The sequence below is a fragment of the Eumetopias jubatus genome, unplaced genomic scaffold (genome assembly GCF_037043125.1).
Source record: "Eumetopias jubatus isolate StellerSeaLion01/CBP00866 unplaced genomic scaffold, mEumJub1_p1.0 scaffold_7, whole genome shotgun sequence".
Taxonomy (NCBI): Eukaryota; Metazoa; Chordata; class Mammalia; order Carnivora; family Otariidae; genus Eumetopias; species Eumetopias jubatus.
The window spans coordinates 48,830,759-48,849,191 of NW_028274813.1; the positions used below are offsets into that span (position 1 = coordinate 48,830,759).

The following is an 18,433-nucleotide window of genomic DNA, read 5'->3' on the forward strand; positions in this document are numbered from 1 at the left end:
GTTTCCTATTATTTACTGTGTCCTTTTAAAAAGTATAATTTCAGTTAGAGCTGGCACTAGAACATTTTCACTTTGGCATGACTGAACTTTCTATCATTTCTGGCTTTCGAAAACAATTTAGTCTGTATTTTACTTACACAGCAGCTTTTTATTGTTCATTATCTATGCTTGGCTAATTTGAAAGCCAGTCTCTTCTAAAGGGAATGCATTGTCCAGAGTGGGGTTTTCTTTATTTCAAACTCAGTTATATGATGTACAAATAGTACATAAGAAGATGTAAACTTTACAACTTCTAGAATGCCTTCACTGAATTTTGGTGTAAAGAGTAAACAAAATTTATTCTGCAAAATAATTAGGAACCTTTTTATGCAAAAATGAGTATTTTATTTTGGCAGCACTAAAAGAAAAAAAAACCCACTGTATTTCTACATTGAGGTGAAAACAGTGTTTAAACTTTCTTATCAAATACATTCCAAAAGAAAGTGTGTTCTATGAAGGTTCCAAAGCACAGGCAAATCTTAACACAATAATACAGGAATCTGTAATACTGAAAATGTCTGTTCTGATAGGGTGTTTAACAAACATAACTTTTGAATTATAAAACCAGTGAAGCAATCCCTTTCTAGTAACCGTGTCGAGAGTGAAACTGGGCTTGTTTGATTAATACTAACAATTCCATTGTAAGACTTTTTACTGCTATGACAGTTTTAAATAAAGTCTGCTGTACTTAAAATAAGTTTTGAAAGTGGAAAAGTGTACAAAGTTCCAGATAAAAAGATTAATAGATGCAATTTAAATAAAATTTCCCCTCTTCTTTTACCAATTAACAATGATTACCTTTAGCAGACACAGATTGAACTTTAAAACCCAACTCCCGAAATGAAAACTTGTGTTTAAATTTTAATCAGACATTGAAGGAAAAGATTCCTATATTTGGACACCTTTTACAAGAATTTTTTTTTTTTCCGTATTAAAGCAGAAACCAGTTCCTAAACCCCTTTAGTCAACTGTATATTCTGTTTGGACAAATATCAAAAATAGAAGACTGTGACTTTTGCTTTTGTAATTGTGATTTTTCACTGCAGTCTTCTATAACTTTTACAGAGTTCATGGTCCCTAATATCTCCCCACCCTCCATTTTTCCTAGGTGGGGAAATGGCTGCCACAAACTTCTCACTGATAATTAGAGTTTCTGGAAACAAGTACTGTTTGTTATTATTTAAGAGTGACTCAATTTGGGCACTCTGGGTGGATGGTCTACAGGTTTTCTTGTGGTGCATACCACAGTCTCCAGCATGAAATATCCTAGGAACTTGAGGAACCAGCACTTTCCAGAATTTTGGAAGACAAGATACAGTTAAATATTGAAGAGTCCAGTCCCAGTTATAATCATCATAAGTACAGAAAGTGTCTGTGCACTCAATCAGCTTCTGATATGCATCTCGGGTCAAGGCTAGACCCATATTGTGCTCTGTGGATTTCCAAGTTTTCACATCTACCTTGTCAGCAATGCCATGGAAACTGCGAATGGCCGTATAGGTCCCCAAGGAGAGAACATCACACTCAGGACACTCTTCCTGCTTTAACTTCCACATCTTTCTGAAGACATGGTAAAAGTCTGGGGCTAAGTAGTGATCCTCCTCCAGGAAAAGTATGAGGCCAGCATAGTCTCGTAGAACTTTGACTCTTTCCCATACAAAATGCAGCTTCCACCACCAATGGTGTTTGGTTTGGGAGAACTTGGCCTCTCTATAATGGCCAAAGGAGTCGGGATACTCAGCATTAATGCATCCCATCTTCAAAGCTGCATTCTTCTCCAGGTCTCTGGGGCAATCTCTGGGGTCGCTGCCTGGAAACTCGTTGGGGTACAACTGAATGCTGAAAGGAAAGAACACCTGCAGAACCGGACAGAATTCCACCCCAGCGATCAGCTGATTGATCTCTGTCGACCAGAAGTCATGGCTAAAGATGACGAGGACGTTGTCAATGCCCTGGGCTTTTCGGAGTGAGTCCAGCAGCAGTCTGAGGTAATCCGGCCGGTTATGCACCTGGACCACCAGCACCAGCTCTCGGGGGGCCCAGGAGCCGGCCTTATCTACATTCCTCAGCGTCTGGTCAAAGTTCAGCTGGTACACCAGGGACCTGTACCGCAGCGTCAGGTTGTCCGCCTCGGGCTGCGGGGCCGCCGGGACCAGAGGAGCCGCCGACTCGTTCGAGACCCGGCGGATGCCCACGGACACAGCAGAATGGTCCCCGCCCCGGCCGCCCGCTCCTCGCGCGAGCTCGGCGTCCAGCAGCGGCGGGGCGAGGGCCTCGTTCTTCCTTTGTCGCCCATTGCTGCTCCAGAGGACGAAGCCGCAGGCGGCCACCACGAGCGTCAGGATCAGCACCTTCCGCTTATAGATGCGGAACCTCATGGTCTCCAGGGCAGGGAGCGCGGGCGGGCGGGCGCGAAAAGGAGCTAGCGGCTTCTGCACAGAAGGGGCGGGCGGGTGGTGGCCGTCGCCTTGGCCTGTAGCAGTCAGAACTGGCCCCCGCGGCTGCCCCAGCTAACTCATCCCGGACCCCGGGGGTCCAGGGGCCCGAAGGGTCTCAGTTCCCCCGCGCCGCCCGGGCTCCACACATCCTCGCCTGGCAGCTGCAGCTCGGGCAGCGGCCCCGCCGCTAGGAGCCGCGGCTCGGCGTCGCCTCGGTCCTTTCCATTCAGCACGGGTCCCGGAAGAAGTCCCGCCGCGGCCCCACCGCACCCCAGCTTGGTTACCTGCGCCTCCAGCGGCCCTGCGTCCTCTGCGCTCTCATCCTTACGCGGGCCCCAGACCGCCAAGACCGAGCGACGTAGCCTCGCCCCACTCCGGCAGCGACCGTTCTGACAACCCGCGACTGGCCCGCGGAGCGCCGCGGCCCTTGGGCCCACACCCCTCCGGCCCGCCCCTTGGGCCGCTGGTTGGAGCTTCCCGGGCGCGTCCGGAGACGACAGGCCGCCGCTGCCTGCTGCCTATTGGTTCGTACCACTGTCGCTCACGCTCAGTTCCTACTTCCGCTTCTTCCTCCCTTTCCTGTTAGGCGCGGGCAGAGCGAGGCGAGGAGCGTGGACGCGGTTTCCAGGTAAGCTAAGACGGGAGTTTAGCGGTCTCAGCAGGAGCCTCCAGTGCTCAGAATCTGGGGATGGGCCAGGCCCTTGTAGGAACTGGAGGGTGAGAGCCGCTGTCTTGGCAGAGTTAACTGTCTTCTCGCCTCGGCAAGGGGCTCACGAATGGCGGCTAGTGGGCCGGGAGACACTAAGGACACGTCAGCCTTCAGGGCTGCTGATGGGTGCCGGTGCTTCGGAGGGGAAAAGTGAAACCAGACTGCTGCGGTTCCCGGAGAAGGAACGGAGGCGGGCCGTAGCTATAGCTACTGAGTGAAATCACGCACTGAACCGGGCTATACCCAGGAGCTAGAACATGGAGGTAGAGGGTGCGAGGAAGAGTCGGAGACTCTAGCTTTGGTCCTCTCTGAGAAAGAAAATTAGATAAACACCATTATGCTTTTATTCTTGGGACAGCCACAGTAAATTAAGCTCCAAAGGAATCCACTTTGTACGGGGAACTGGCTGCTGGGCGCCCCTGTACTGCTTTTCGCTGATTTTTCGTCTCATTCCATAAATGCTCTAAGCATTCCAAAAAGATGTACACTTTTAGGTGTATTGACTCATACGTAAAAGGAGTACTTGGGGGGTTTATACATTACTGATTTATGTATTGTTGTAATGTTTACTTATATTCCTAAAGCACTTTATTAAAAATGTTTGAAGTCTGTTACTATAACTTAAAATGTTTTACATTTTCATCGTGCAGACAGCGCTACTGCAGAGATGGTTAACGTTCCTAAAACCCGAAGGACTTTCTGTAAGAAGTGTGGAAAGCATCAGCCTCACAAAGTGACCCAGTATAAGAAGGGCAAGGATTCCCTTTATGCCCAGGGAAAGAGACGCTACGATCGGAAGCAGAGTGGCTATGGTGGGCAGACAAAGCCAATTTTCCGGAAGAAGGCTAAAACCACAAAGAAGATTGTGCTGAGGCTTGAATGTGTTGAACCTAACTGCAGGTCCAAGAGGATGCTGGCCATTAAGAGATGCAAGCATTTTGAATTGGGAGGAGATAAGAAGAGAAAGGGTCAAGTGATCCAGTTCTAAGCTTTGAGATTCTTCTTTTATTTTTGAGAAGAAAATGTTGATGCTGTAGGAAAATTAAACCTGTGTGAAAAGAGTGATATTTTTACCCAAATATTTTGTGTTTTTTTAGAAATCTAAATAGAATAACATGCTTAATGTGATTCAAAATGAAGGAAATAGCAAATGTGTCAATGAACTAAGGTTTATCCTCAAACTATTACTTAAATTTAGTTCCACAAAATTGGAATTTTGTATTTATATATAAAGAAGACTGGAGTTCCACCTCCCAACTTTACAAACTAGGTTATGGATATAAACCACATACCAGGGAAAAAACTGATACTTTCTTTACTTTTTCTGGTCAATTTCAAATGTATGTGTTAGGTGAATTCATAATCACAATTGATGAGCTGCTGGGAAAGGTCTCAATCAGATTTTGAAAAAAGTAAATGAGGATAAATTAGGCCTGCGTATAGCAGCAGACTGAGTGGGGCAGAGTATCCAAGTTGGGGTATAAAAAGAGCTGACTTGCAAATTAGTGTCCAGTAGGGAGAACTAGCCATATACAGATATTTAAATAAATGCAGTTCCTCAGTTACACTAGCTACATTTAGTGCTCAGCAGCCACATACGCTGACTGGCTAACCTACTGGACAACACAGATACAGAATATTTGCATCAGTTTTTTTGGACAGCACTGTGTTAGACTGGTGAATGTAAGTTTAGAACTGACTTCTAACTGCAAGACATTCTGAAGCTAGTGAAAAAAAACTGTGAGTCCATGATGGCATAAACTGTTTTTTGATTCTTTTAGAAGTTATTCTGGGAGATACTCAAATGTTACAACTTCTTGGTTATTGGGAAGTTTGAGAAAGTACACAGTTACCACTGAAAATAGAATGGAAGGCTGAAACTCAAAGAAGTGAGCCTTGTAACCCATGGAGGCAAAACATGAGTATCAAAAGGAAAAAGTGACAAAGGGTATGGGTTGTGAGAAGACAAATTGCATTTTGTACAAGAATTTTTAAGTTGGCCTAGATATTTACATGGGATGGCTTATAGATGAGTAATGCAAAGGGCTAGGGTGTAGGAGTAGCAGCTGGTTAGCACTTAGTCCCAACATAGATACATCTGCATTTGTTGATGAAAAAAGTAACTTTTGGGGCATCTGAGTGACTGTCAGTAAGCGTCTGTCTTTGGCTCAGGTCATGATCCCAGGGTCCTGGGATCTAGCCAGTTTCTGACTCCCTGCTCAGCGGGGAATCTGTTTCCTCCTTCCTCTGCCCCTCTGTCCCCTTGTGCACACTCAGTCTCTCAAATAAAATCTTAAAAAATAATAAAACTTTTTCTACAAGAACATGTAAAAATCAGATACACACAAGTTAAATATGCCACAATATATTTTTAAAAGAACCATGTTTTAATGTAGTTACATAATATTTATCAGTAATCCCTCACCATTTTGAGTTTAGCAATTCTAAGATGTTTTACTTAATTATAGAATTCTTGGTTTTAAAGAGTAAAAGTGAATTAACTTTAGAAGGCGTATAAAACCTGGGCTTAAAATCTCTGATCTGGGTTCATGGTACCTCCTAGGGTAATTTGTGAGGATTAAAATAAAATACTGTAGGGCGCCTGGGTGGCTCAGTTGGTTGGGCAACTGCCTTCGGCTCAGGTCATGATCCTGGAGTCCCGGGATCGAGTCCCGCATCGGGCTCCCTGCTCAGCGGGGAGTCTGCTTCTCCCTCTGACCCTCTTCCCTCTCATGCTCTCTATCTCTCATTCTCTCTCTCTCAAATAAATAAATAAAATCTTTAAAAAAAAATAAAATAAAATACTGTATGTAAAACACCTGGAACAAAGATGCAGCTAAATGGCAGCTCTTTTTATTTAAGTCATTTTTGCATTATGTATGATTTTTTTAATGAAAAACTAAAAATTATTTAGAAATCTTTTAAGGGAAGAACTTAACTGACCACAAGAAATACAAATTTAAGGTCACCCAAGAATTACTCTGGACGAAAGAATCCACTCTGAGAAGAAACTATGTTTTGGAGATCATATACATAAAGTTTTAATAAAAATCTTCTAACAGAACAGTATTTACTCAGGAATACTTGTAATTTCAAAAAAGAATAAAATGCTCCAAATAAATATTTTAGGACAGAGGAAGTAGTTAGTTACCCTAAACCTTAAGAAATAGTCTCACACAGACTACCTGTAACTCCAGGCCCAAAACAGCAATGATATGCTAAGAGGGTTTTCTCCAGTAACTTTGACTCTTTCACCTCCTTTGTTCCCAGAAACCAGTTATGAGGCTATTGCAATGATCTAAAAAAGAGGCTGATCTGAATAAGGACCATAGGAATGAACAGAATGGAGCAGTTCTACTGATTCCATTTTCCACAATTCTTTCAAGCAGCTTCATTTTCCATTCCTTTGCCCTAGTTCAAATCCTCATCATACTATAGCTGGTGTATTACCACTTTTTAAATTAAAAACATAAAAATATTAAGTGACTAAAATAATAAACAGAAAAAAGAACAACCTTCAAATACAGAATGTAGTCAGTACAAAGCAAATTTCTATACCTCCTACCCAACCCTAAAACCTTGTTCTAACTCTGAAAGTTAAAAAACTTAGAAATCACAACAAAGATGTAACATAAAACTTATAAAAGCTGAAGTCTGTTTATCCCAAAGCAATTCCAACTTTATGCTTGAATATAGAATTCCATATGTAGAATAATATACCTGAAAAACACAAAAAGTGGTATGCTTATGTAGTTTCATACCAAACAAGTTTTCACTAAAATTTAGACTTAGTCCTCCAGGATATATTTTCTACATACAGGAATTCAATTTCTTTAACTGAAATTCAAGAAGAAAATTGAAAAGAAAATTCTATGAGTGGAGTGATAGGGATCAGTATCTGTTTAACATTAAAAGATAATCCCACAACCCATTCTGGAAACACTAGGCTAAAATCAACACAAGTGCAATAAACTGATAAAAGTTTCCTCACAATAAAATTAAATAGGTTTTAATGAAATTAAGGTTTTACGGTCAAATGATTGAAAATGTTAGAGTAACACCTTCTTCCCCTGAAGTATACGAAAGGCTTCCCTTTCTCCAGTTTGACACAGTTAAACCATAAATGAAACCCAAACTGATCTGAAACTAAGTGGAATTTCTTTTTGTGGTATCACCTATTACTTTAACAAATCACAAGAATTTACATAACAGGCTAGAGAACAGAAGTAAGAGATAACAGGTGCTTCAGTACCGCCCATATTATCTACTAAGACCACAGTGTGAGCCACAGAGTGTAGATTCATGGTAGTAGTTCCCTGAATAAAAGAGTTTAGACAGAATCTTCCACAAACACAGGTTTTTGCAGTATCCAAATCTTGGCAAAGATGAAAAGGAATGATATGAGAGCCATATGGAATCCTATTGAAAAAAAAAGTTCAAAAAATATTTTTAAATACGTTACTAGATTCAGAACTTCATGTATTAGGTCATGAATTACTGGACACTGAATTATAACCATGGAAAAATAAGATTACTCTTATTAAGTGACTCAGTATATTGTCCTCTCTTCCAGTTAAGAATGGGGAAAATATACTAAAAACACCATATGACATACTGTAAACCAAAGAGGAGCTATACTACTCCATAAAGTATCTTTCAGCACTGTCACTTAATAGCAAAACCCATGGAACAGAATGAAAAGAGTCCATTATGGATCTACACTGTATGACCAGTATAACATGATCGTTTAAAGGTACAGTTTTGTTATACAATTCTCATAATGGTAATGGGAAAATTACTGACTTCTATCTGTGAAGAAACATTTATGTAAATAAATCCAAATACTCTCCTAGGCATCCACTGTTGCAAAAGGGACTTTTAAACTGTGAAACAGATTTATTTATTTATTTCTTAACGATTTATTTATTTTGAGAAAGTGAGAATGAGAGAGAGAGAGAGAGAGTACATGAGAGGTGGGAGGGTTAGAGGCTCCTCACCAAGCAGGGAGCCCGATGCGGGACTCGATCCTGACCTGAGCCAAAGGCAGTCGCTTAACCAACTGAGCCACCCAGGCACCCTGTGAAACAGATTTAAAACACATATTGTTTGGGGTATTTGTTTTACTTTACTAGCTGAGCAAGTAAGGCTGATCTTACCTTGCTTAAATCACTCACCCTCCTACTTAAAACTTCCAATGGTGCCCAATGCAATTAAAATCAAGTCAAACTCTTACCCTTATCTATGAGCCACTGTAAGATGGTCTCTTGAGGTTGGCCTGCCCACTGTCCAACTCCTTCCCCCAAACTCAACCATGCCAAGTCACTTTGTCTCCCAGAGTCTATTCTTTGTTCTCTAGTCCCTAGCCCAGGCTGGCACATAATAGGTGTTCAGATCTTTTTCAACAAATAAATAAAACCTACTCATAATTTAAACCGGGGTTCAGCAGCCCTTTTAGAACAAGTCTGAGAAGATACATGTCAAATAAAAAATAAGTTTCCTTTTCATAAGGGATTAGGGACCAGCCTTGTCTGCAATTCATTTTCTTTCCACATGTACTAATTTGTTGCTTGTATAAATAACAATTTTTTTAAAAACTGTGCTGGGGGGGTGCCTGGGTGGCTCAGTTAGTTAAGCTTCTGCCTTCGGCTCAGGGTCCTGGCTTTGAGTCCCACATAGGGCTCCTTGCTCAGCGGGCAGGCTGCTTACCCCTCTCCCTCTTCCTGCTGCTCCCCCTGTTTGTGTGCTTTCTCTCTGTCTCTGACAAATAAATAAAATCTTTAAAAAAAAACAACTGTGCTAGGAAGTGTCTACCACATGTTTATGTTAATCTCTTTCAGCTGTTGGCTATAGCCTAAGGAAACTGGTAACAGTTAAAAACTGTATTTTCTATCTTAACATAATTTAAATTCCCACATATTTTTCTAATAGACCATAACTTTGTAACCAGTAGTTAGGGCAATTTCTCATAGCTTTGGATCTGTATTCTTTTTATAACAAGTGGGCTGAAAACATGCAAAATTATACGTTAGTAAAAGTTAAGGTCACATTAAAAGAACCTATATCAGGAGAAGTCAAGTTTAAAAAACAATGTAAATACTACAATGCTAAATCATTCAGCACTAACAAATTATTTTTCTACCTTCTCTATTATATATTTTGATTACCTATTTTTTCTTTCCACTTTTCTATGTTGGATGTCAGTCCTGAGCCAGCCACGTGCCCCTAATCATCAGAATTTTTAAAAGCTGCTCAGGTGACTCCAAATGTGAACTAAAGTTTGAGAATCACCACTTTAAACTGAGAGCTCTTAAATAAAAATGGTGAGGAGGGAGGATTGGATTGATTTCAGAGTCCATGAGCATTATAAAGCTGTATGCAAAATTCTGTATACTTTTCTAGGCCCATAATGTCTGTTTTGTTTTGTTTTGTTTTTTTTAGATCTTTTTCCCAATCCTGTCTTTGAAATGTAGTCTTCCTATTATTTTATAGGCACTTGATAATAATTTGGTCTACATCTTAGTCTCCTATATGAAAGAAGCATGAACCAAATGAATAATTAGAGTTTGGTGTCTCATGAAACCAAGCAGTTAGTGTTCAAAGACAAGGGGAAGAGAACCAACAGCTATTGAGGCCTACTATATGCCAAAAACTTTGGCATTACATTAGCTCCTTTATCTTCACAATTATGTTACGTGGGTATTATTGTTCCTATCTCACAGATGAGAAAACTGAATCAAAGAGGTTAAAAAACTTGCTAAAGCCATACTAAGGGGTGAAGCCAGGAATCAAACTCAAGTCTGACTCCAAAGACCACACTTGACGGCTATGCCAGACTGTAGTTCTCAAACTTTAGAGTGCATCAATACTGTCTGGAAGCACTGATTAAAACACAGAGGGCTGGACCCACCCTCAGAATTTCTGATTCAATAGGTCTGTAGTGGAGTTGAAAACCTTGCATCTCTAACAAGTTCCTAGGTGATTCTGATACTGTTGGTCAGGGTACCACACTTTGAGAAACAATTGCCATTCATTCATTCATTCAAGTATTAAGTAGATGCCTAGTATATGGTAAGAACAGGGGAATATCACATTTTAGACCCTGGGGAAACAGTGGCTAATAAGACAAAGTCCATGCCATCATGGATCTTACATTCTAGTGGGGAAAACTGACAGAAAAACAATTGTTAAAAAAGATGTAATGCCAGGTAATAAACCCTATGACAAAAAAGTCAAGCAATGTAAGGGGGTGGGGGATCAAACTAAACAGAGTCAGAAAAGGCCTTTCTGGGTGCCACTGGGGAAGAGAACTGGATGAAGTAAGAAAGTGAGCTATGGAACCTTCTGGAAGAAAAGCATTCCAAGTAGAGGCAAGGAGCACCAAGATCACTGGAGCAAGGGGTCAGTTTGTGCACAGCATTGTAAACTACGTTAAAGACTGTGACGATTACAATGAGGATGATGAGAGTACTAGAAGGCTAACAAAGATACCACATTTTATGACTATTAAGTCTTACCTATTACATAATACGGCTTGTGCAGAGGATTCCAATAAAGTTAATGGCGTTTGAAGCATTATAAGTGGAAGGACTTCTGGTTGTTCAAAAGTATTTCCAAAAAGATCCAAGTACTCAAGGGATAAATTTTTAAATTCACTAGGCAAAAAGGGAAGCTTATTTCGAGCTGCTGACAAAAAACGCAGTTTTGTCAACTGTCCCATCTTGAAAGGAAATCGAATCAATTCATTATCATCAAGTTTCAAATCTGTAAGTTCTCGGAGCTGGCAAAACTGCACAGGGAGTGCCTTGATTTTGTTCTTGCTGAGATCCAAACTCCGAAGTGACGTCTGGAGTGTAGACTGACACAAGGCTACACTAAATGACTCCAAGTGATTGTCATTCAGGTTAAGTTCTTGAAGATGGATGAGGTCTCCAACTGTAGCAGGAAGCTTTTTTATATGGTTGTGACTCAAGTCTAATTTCCGTAGGTTTCTTAAGCAAAGCATACGCGTATCAAATCGGACAAGCCCACAATAAGAGGTCTGAAGATGTTCCAGAGAATACGGGAAGTTCTTGCTTAGAGGATAGTCCTTTTTGGATGTGATAACCATTTTAGTTTTAAATTTTTCAAATTCTGAAGTCTTCACTGGTGTGAAGGTTGAAAGTGGTACTTCAATATCACAACCTCTATGAGCCAGTCTCACAGCTGAAAGGAAACTCTTTAAACTGCTGGAATTGGCCTGAATAAATAAAAATAAGTCATAAATTATAAATTCCATTTTAGATAATACATGCATGCTAATGCATCCTATAACAAATTCTGTAAAGTTATACATGCAAAATGGTGCAATCATTTCTTGAAATGGCTGTAAAAATAATTTTTTAGTATTTTATTTTGACTAAAATTCAATAGATATAAAAACAGACAATTTTTGAAAAAAGATTATGTTGAAAGACACACTCTAAATAAAACCATTCAAAGGGGAACCAAAAGAGTATAAAATAAGATGAGAAAGCATGAAAAGATTCCACTTAAAACTTGGGTTTGGGGCACCTGGGTGGCTCAGTTCTTAAGCTGCTGCCTTCGGCTCAGGTCATGGTCCCAGGGTTCTGGGATCGAGCCCCGCATCACGCTCCCTGCTCGGCGGGGAGCCTGCTTCTCCCTCTGCCTGCCGCTCCCCCTACTTGTGCTCTCTCTCTGTCAAACAGATAAATAAAATCTTAAAAAAAAAAAGACGGCTTTAAGATGAACTGAGACGGGGCACCTGGCTGGCTCATTTGGTGAAGCCTGCAGCTCTTGACCTTGGGGTTGTGGGTTCGAGCCTCACATTGGGTGTAGAGATTATTTAAAGATAAAATCTTTAGGGGTGCCTGGGTGGCTTAAGTATGTTAAGCATCCGACTCTTGATTTTGGCTCAGGTCGTGATCTCAGGGTCACGAGATCAAGCCCCACATGGGGCTTTGAACTCAGCTTGGAGCCTGAGATTCTCTCTTCCTCTCTCTCTGCCCCTCCCGCTCGTGCTCTCTCACTCTCTCTAAAATAAATAAATCTTTAAAAAAGAAATTTAATGGTTTAAGTATTTTCTAAAATGATAATAAATAAGATATCCCAAAATTGTCCTAATTGCATTTTATCTTTTTTTACACCAAATTTAGATTTGCAACCTGATTATGTTGGCAAAATGTAGACTTGTGCCACTGGCCTTATGAAGTTCCCCTCTAAAAACACTCTAAGGCTCTCTGGAGCACAGAAATAAGTCATTCTCCTTCTTCCCCATCCTGCATAGCCTTACTAGGCTCTCTGCACTTTCAGAGAGGGGCCAGCATGCCAGAGAAGCTGCCATTGCTTCTTCAAACACATCTGCCAAGTGTCCATCCCTCTTCAGCTAAGTGGGATATCAGGACGCTCAAATAGCCTCTTCTATAAAGAAAATACAGCCAACCAACCTAACCATTAATGTTTTTCATACCATACCTTACTTAGACAGATATCCACAGGAGGCTCCTTTAACCGAACAGTAGCTTTCCCCTCATCCATAAATTTGGTGAAGAATTGCTCAATGTTCTCCTTTAGCTGTTTAACACCAATGAGAAAAAAAGGACAAATCAGATATTGTTATTCAACAATATTTATTACAACTAGAAAGTGCCAGTCACTTTGCCAGGCTTTTAATCAAGTCTGGGTGTTTTGTGGTTTTAAGTTTTAGTTTTAATTTCATTGGTTTTTTGGGTTTTTTTTTAGCATTTGGGTAGCTACATTTCTTATCTAGCTTCTGGTAGATATTACTGTTTTATCAGCCCAGTAACCCTTTCCTGTGAATCCCGTTTGGGAGAATGCTCCTCTTCTCCCATTCCAACTATGTGACCGTAGTAGGAGCTGCCAATAGTAGTTACTTGCCTTCTTAACTTCAGTCCGTTAGTCTCGAGTGGACACACCTCCCACAAGATTATAAACTCCATGAAAGCAGGAATCTTGTTTCCTTTGTTCACTACTGTATCCACAGAACCAAAACAGTGACCGACACATAACAGGTGCTCAAAAACTTTTAATGACAAATGTTGCTTCGGCTTTAGGCTTCAACAGCTATTTACTAAGAAGCCACTCTGTACCAGGTACTATGACAGGGGGCTTGAAACAATAGTAGTGAATAAAACCAACATGGTAATTACATTTATAAAGTTTATAAAGTTGTCAGTCTGATGAGAGACAATTATTAAATAAGTAATTACAAGCAACAAATACTAAGATAAGGGAAGTACAGATTGCTCTAAGACCTTACATAGCAAAGGAATCTTACCTGGTCTAGGGAAAGCAAGGTGACCTTAAAGGTGAGAACTGAAGGATCAGGAGATGTTGGGCAAGTGAAGATACTGGGGAAAGAGAGGGAATAGCACACCGATAAGGAAAAATGTATGCAAAGCCTTGAAGGCAAGAGAGTTCGGCAGCTGTGAGGAGCTGAAAGTTCAGTATAGCTAAAGGATTCAGTGAAGAGGCAAGTGAACCTGGACAGGCAGAGGCTGAATGGTGGAAGATTTTGTAAACCATGTCAAGAATTTTGGGGCGCCTGTGTGGCTCAGTTGGTTGAGTGACTGCCTTTGGCTCAGGTCATGATCCTGGACTCCCTGGACTGAGTCCCGCATTGGGCTTCCTGCTCAGCAGGGAGTCTGCTTCTCCCTCTGACCCTCCCCCCTGCATACTCTCTCTCAAATAAATAAATAAAATCTTTAAAAAAAAAAGAATTTTGGATTTTCTTCTGCAAATGATATCCACTGAGTGACTTGAACCTGGGAATAGATCTTCCTTTTGCTAAGTTCCCTTTAAACACAGTGTAAGGGGCGCCTGGGTGGCTTAGTTGGTTGGGTGTCTGCCTTTGGCTCGGGTCTCGATCTCAGGGTCCTGGGATCAAGCCCTGCGTGCCTGCTTCCCTCCTTCTGTCAAGTAAATAAATAAAATCTTAAAAAAAAAAAAACAATAAAAAACAGTGTGAATGAACTTTGGGGGAGGGGAGATAGGATTATCTTTCAAGAGACAAGCCAAGCAAGGGGTAATGGTAGTTTAGACTGCATTGGGACGGAAGGAGGTATGAAAATCTGAAAGATACCTAGGAGGTAGAATTGAAAGGATGCAATATTTTATTAGATATGGGAATGCAAAAGCTGTAAGGTTTCTGGATAGAACAGAGCACTTTTTTTTTTTTTAAGATTTTATTTATCTATTTGAGAGAGGGACCGAGGTGGGGAGGGGCAGAGGGAGAGGGAGAAGCAGACTCCCCTCGGAGCCTGACTCAGGGCTTGATCCCAGGACCCCGGGATCATGACCTGAGCCAAAGGCATATGCTCAACCAACTGTGCCACCCAGGCACCCCAAGAGCAGAGCACTATTTAATGAGTTGCAGAACACCATCAGAAAACCAAATTTAGGGGAGGCAAAGAAAATTAATTTTTAGATATCTTAGTTTGAAATGCTACAACACATCTAAGTGAAGATTTCCAATTGATAGGAGATTCAAGTTGGAAATTAAGGGAGAGGACTAGCTAAAGATACAGATTTGGAAATCACAGTGAGATGGGCAGTAGGTGAACCATGGAATGGAAAAGTTGGTGTAAGAAAGATCCCCAAGGTACTTCCACACTTAGCACTAATACCTAGTCTTCAGGACCCAAGACCAACACCACTTTAATTCATCCCACAAATGTTTACTGAGCACCTACTATGTCCCAAGCCCTGTGCCACCATCTCTTCTACAAAACCTTTCTTGGGTACCTGGGTGGCTTAGTCGGTTAAGTGTCTGCTTTCAGCTCTGGTCATGATCCCAGGATCCTGGGATCGAGTCCCGCATCGGGCCCCCTGCTCAGCAGGGAGACTGCTTGTCCCTCTCCGTCTGCCCTGCTCGTGCTCTCTAATAAAAATAAATAAAATCTTAAAAAAAAAAACCCAACTTTTTCAAGCCTCTGTAATCAAATTCACTTTGCTTTTTGATACTATACTATTCTACTTCTACCTTTATTATAGCATTTATCATAGCCCACCTTGTATTGTAAGGACTGGTTTCTATTTCTTCCTTTCTAGTCTTGGAAGGATAGTGACTAAATCAAGTTTATCTCCCACAGCATCTAGCACTGTATCTTGCACACTGTAAACCTTTAACTCGCAGTTCACAATAAACTTTTGGTTAGGATTACCACCTACAATTATTAGTGCACCTTAAGTTTTAAGGAAGAGATCATTACAGACTCTTTAAAAATAGACAATACCTGAGCTGAGCATGAAAGAGGTTTTGGGGAAGACAATGGTGAAGAGGAGACAATTCTTGTTATGAGTTGGCTTCTGTCACCTTACAGTTTTCTAACCTATAAAATGTTGGGTGATTACTTAAGTCTTTTCAAGGTAAAAAATTGTATGAGTTGATTCCATGAAGAGGGAGAAATTACTTACACTTTCAACTTCTATATCAATTACTAAGAGTCTCTGAATGAGATGTAATAAACCCTTCTGTCAGAATACTGAATAAGAGTATTCACTGTGGAGTACAACACTATGAGGGAAATAATCCCAGAAACTGTATAAAATCCAGACAAGAGTCCAATGCAAGGGTGGGAGATGAGTTGCCCCCTCAACTTTATTTATAGTAGACACAAGGGTATTCCAGTCATTTTGACAAAATAACATAGTGCCTTGTAAAATGAGGAAAAATGAATTTTATAAAACTTGTGTTTTGAAAATTTTATTCCAACTTTCAACTGTTTTTAGAGAGTTTAACTCTATTGCTATGCAAATGAGAAAAAGCCCTGGCCCTAGAAAATCAAGTCTTAGGAAATTAAACATTTAAGGAGAAAAAAGAAAAAGAGAGAGAGATGCAGTAACCGGTAACATTAATAAAAATATCAAGATGCAACAACACAAAGCTTTACAGCTTTACTACTGTACTAATCTGGATAACGACCTTGGATACTACTCATCAGAACTTAAAGCGTTAAAAAAAAAAGGCTAGCGAAAATACTGTGGGAGAAAAAAACTTACTGAACGAAAGTGCAATGATTTTACTGGTCCCCCAAACTGGAATGCTGTTTCATTTAAAGTTTAGTTTCACGCAGGCCGAGTTTCCAGAGGCTTTAAAAGAGCAAGGTTACCATCTACTACTAAATAGAAAGGGTGTCAATTTAAAGCCAAAGAAATGGGAGAGAAAAATAAGAAGGAGGTGCCTTTTCAAAAGCTTTCCTTTCGGGTCCACAGGGAGACGCCCAGAACTCGGAGTGGTGGTGGGGCTCAGGTATCCGCCCCCAGGACAGGCTCCAGCCTCCGGAACGGGCAAGCAAGCGAGACCCGAAGGGGAAGAGCTCGTGGCCAACTCCCGAGGCAAGGCCGGTTCGGTCCACGCACCTCATAGCAGGTCCCGCGCTTGTCCTTCAGGGTGGAGATGAGCAGGCAGGTGGGGTGCGGGCCGCCTCGATCGCCCCGAGCCCCAGCCCGAGGCTGACTCCTGGGCGTCTGCTGACAGAGGCTCAACACCGCCCGGACACCCTTACCCCGGTTCCTCATTCCCAGAGCCGGCAAATGTCGACTGACTACCTCGACCTCGCAGTGCAGCTTCATTTCGCCCGAGCGAAGGTAGGCAAGTCCCCAGCTCGGCTTTGAAACTTTCCCCTTCCCGCCGCGCCGCGCCGCGCCGCGCCGCCGCCGGGGTCCTGGAGCGCGCGGGCTGTCCCCGGATCTGCCTGCCTGCTCGGAGTGACAACAACTCGGGTCAGAACAGCGGCTCTTTGGGTCTTCGGGGGCGACGGCCTTCCCTTTCACTTGCAGGGTCGAGTCCTCACTGTGGCTGCCCATCGACGGAGCACGGATACAGGCCGTCTGAGGACTCGGCTCGCGCCTCCCGATACCGGCGACTGGCGAAGGCGCAACGCCCTTTCCCAGGAACCCTTGCGGCTGGCGGCGCAGGTGGTTATTGTTTGGGGCGGAGTTCTAGTTTCCGCTGGTGACACTTAACGGGTTTCCTGCGCCTGTTGGGTCGTTGAGTTTCCCAAAGGGAAGCGGGTGCCCCTCTGTTAAAGGGAAGGTCTCTTTACCTACATAGCTTCGGAACTTTACCTACATAGCTTCGGAACTTACGGGTTGCCCATTGCCAGCCAGGGCGCGGCATTTCCCGGAGCTGATGGATTGGTGTTTGTTTTGTTTTGGTGGCTCCCCTCCGGAGGCAACACCTGTCACGTCAGAACTGAATTTGATAGGACAATATTTGACTTGGCAATTTCTGTCGAACAAATGCCCACTTTGTAACCGCTACTAGGTTGGATGGAGTCACTGGCTTAACTGCATCTGACACTTGGAAAGACCGTCCAGACCCCATATGCCCTTCGGACTCCTTATTACATTTATTAATGGAGGGCCAGGCCGTAGGTGGGGCGAGGGAGGTGCTCTCAAGGACGTAGTCTTGTCTCCTTAAATATTTGCCCTCGGCGCCTCTCTCACCTACCCTAGTCCCGGCCTTTTAAACGTTCATTTCGTTTGAGCTGTACTTTCGCAAATGTGAAATGATTTACAGAAATACCGATTTTCAATTCAATTATGACAATATAATGATTTATCCTTAAGTGAGCATCTGTGTTTACAACATGTTGAACCTAAAGTGTTCTCTGTTGATTCTAATTCTGAAAAACGTAATTGGTTCTTAAAAATTAGTGATTAATAAAGAGCTACTTTTTTTTTCCTATTTATTATTCTTGCACGTAGAGCAGGAAAACACGACTCCGCATTTAGCAACAGTTTATCTCATGGCCAGAGGGAAACAAGACTAAACTAAAACGACACCTTAGAGTTTTCAAAGACAGTCTTTATAGGAATTACCCACTTTTGTTCTTTGAGTTCTTTGAGTAAAACAAAATAATAGAACATCAGCCTAAAGCATGACAGGTACATCAAATATACTCTGAACTTCCAGGGACAGTGGGAGCTGGGAAAATCTTAAATGTATAAACTGATGTAATTTTAATTAGAATAGAAATGTACAAAAACCAAGAATACAACAACAATAACAAAGCCTCAACCTTCTATTTGGTGTTACCTGGGTTAATGAAGCACGGATTCAGTGATCAGATGTTAAATAATCTAAATATATGAAAGTTACTTAACAGTTCCAAGGTGATTTTAGAGTAGAACAATGGTGTTGATGTAGTTCTTGAATGTTGTTGTTGGTGATGGGTTCTGGAATCCACGGCCAAGAAAGAATGCTTGAGAGGTCTTCCATGCAAAA

At 41.8% G+C, this 18,433-nt stretch overlaps 3 protein-coding genes across 6 annotated transcripts; 1 reads left to right on the forward strand and 2 right to left on the reverse strand.

Annotated features, from left to right (window-relative positions):
* Positions 1–361: 361 nt before the first annotated feature.
* MGAT2 (alpha-1,6-mannosyl-glycoprotein 2-beta-N-acetylglucosaminyltransferase) lies at positions 362–2,902 on the reverse strand. Its single transcript, XM_028105825.2, has one exon. It carries the CDS (start codon positions 2,415–2,417, stop codon positions 1,077–1,079), a length of 1,341 nt encoding a protein of 446 aa, XP_027961626.1. The 5' UTR covers positions 2,418–2,902; the 3' UTR covers positions 362–1,076.
* Positions 2,903–3,001: 99 nt separating this feature from the next.
* Positions 3,002–4,265, forward strand: RPL36AL (ribosomal protein L36a like). Its single transcript, XM_028105942.2, has 2 exons — positions 3,002–3,105; positions 3,837–4,265. Exon 2 carries the CDS (start codon positions 3,854–3,856, stop codon positions 4,172–4,174), a length of 321 nt encoding a protein of 106 aa, XP_027961743.1. The 5' UTR covers positions 3,002–3,105; positions 3,837–3,853; the 3' UTR covers positions 4,175–4,265.
* LRR1 (leucine rich repeat protein 1) lies at positions 3,005–17,052 on the reverse strand. Of its 4 annotated transcripts, XM_088024624.1 has the most exons (5): positions 16,562–17,052; positions 13,481–13,685; positions 12,658–12,756; positions 10,701–11,422; positions 5,553–7,605 (listed from the first exon to the last, which is right to left on the reverse strand). In XM_088024624.1, exons 1-5 carry the CDS (start codon positions 17,008–17,010, stop codon positions 7,365–7,367), a joined length of 1,716 nt encoding a protein of 571 aa, XP_087880750.1. In that variant the 5' UTR covers positions 17,011–17,052; the 3' UTR covers positions 5,553–7,364. The 4 variants fall into 4 exon arrangements, with proteins under 4 accessions (XP_027961470.1, XP_087880750.1, XP_027961402.1 ...); XM_028105669.2 differs by lacking the exons at positions 5,553–7,605; positions 13,481–13,685 and adding an exon at positions 3,005–3,494 and having other exon boundaries at positions 16,564–17,052; XM_028105601.2 differs by lacking the exon at positions 13,481–13,685 and having other exon boundaries at positions 16,564–17,052.
* Positions 17,053–18,433: the final 1,381 nt, after the last annotated feature.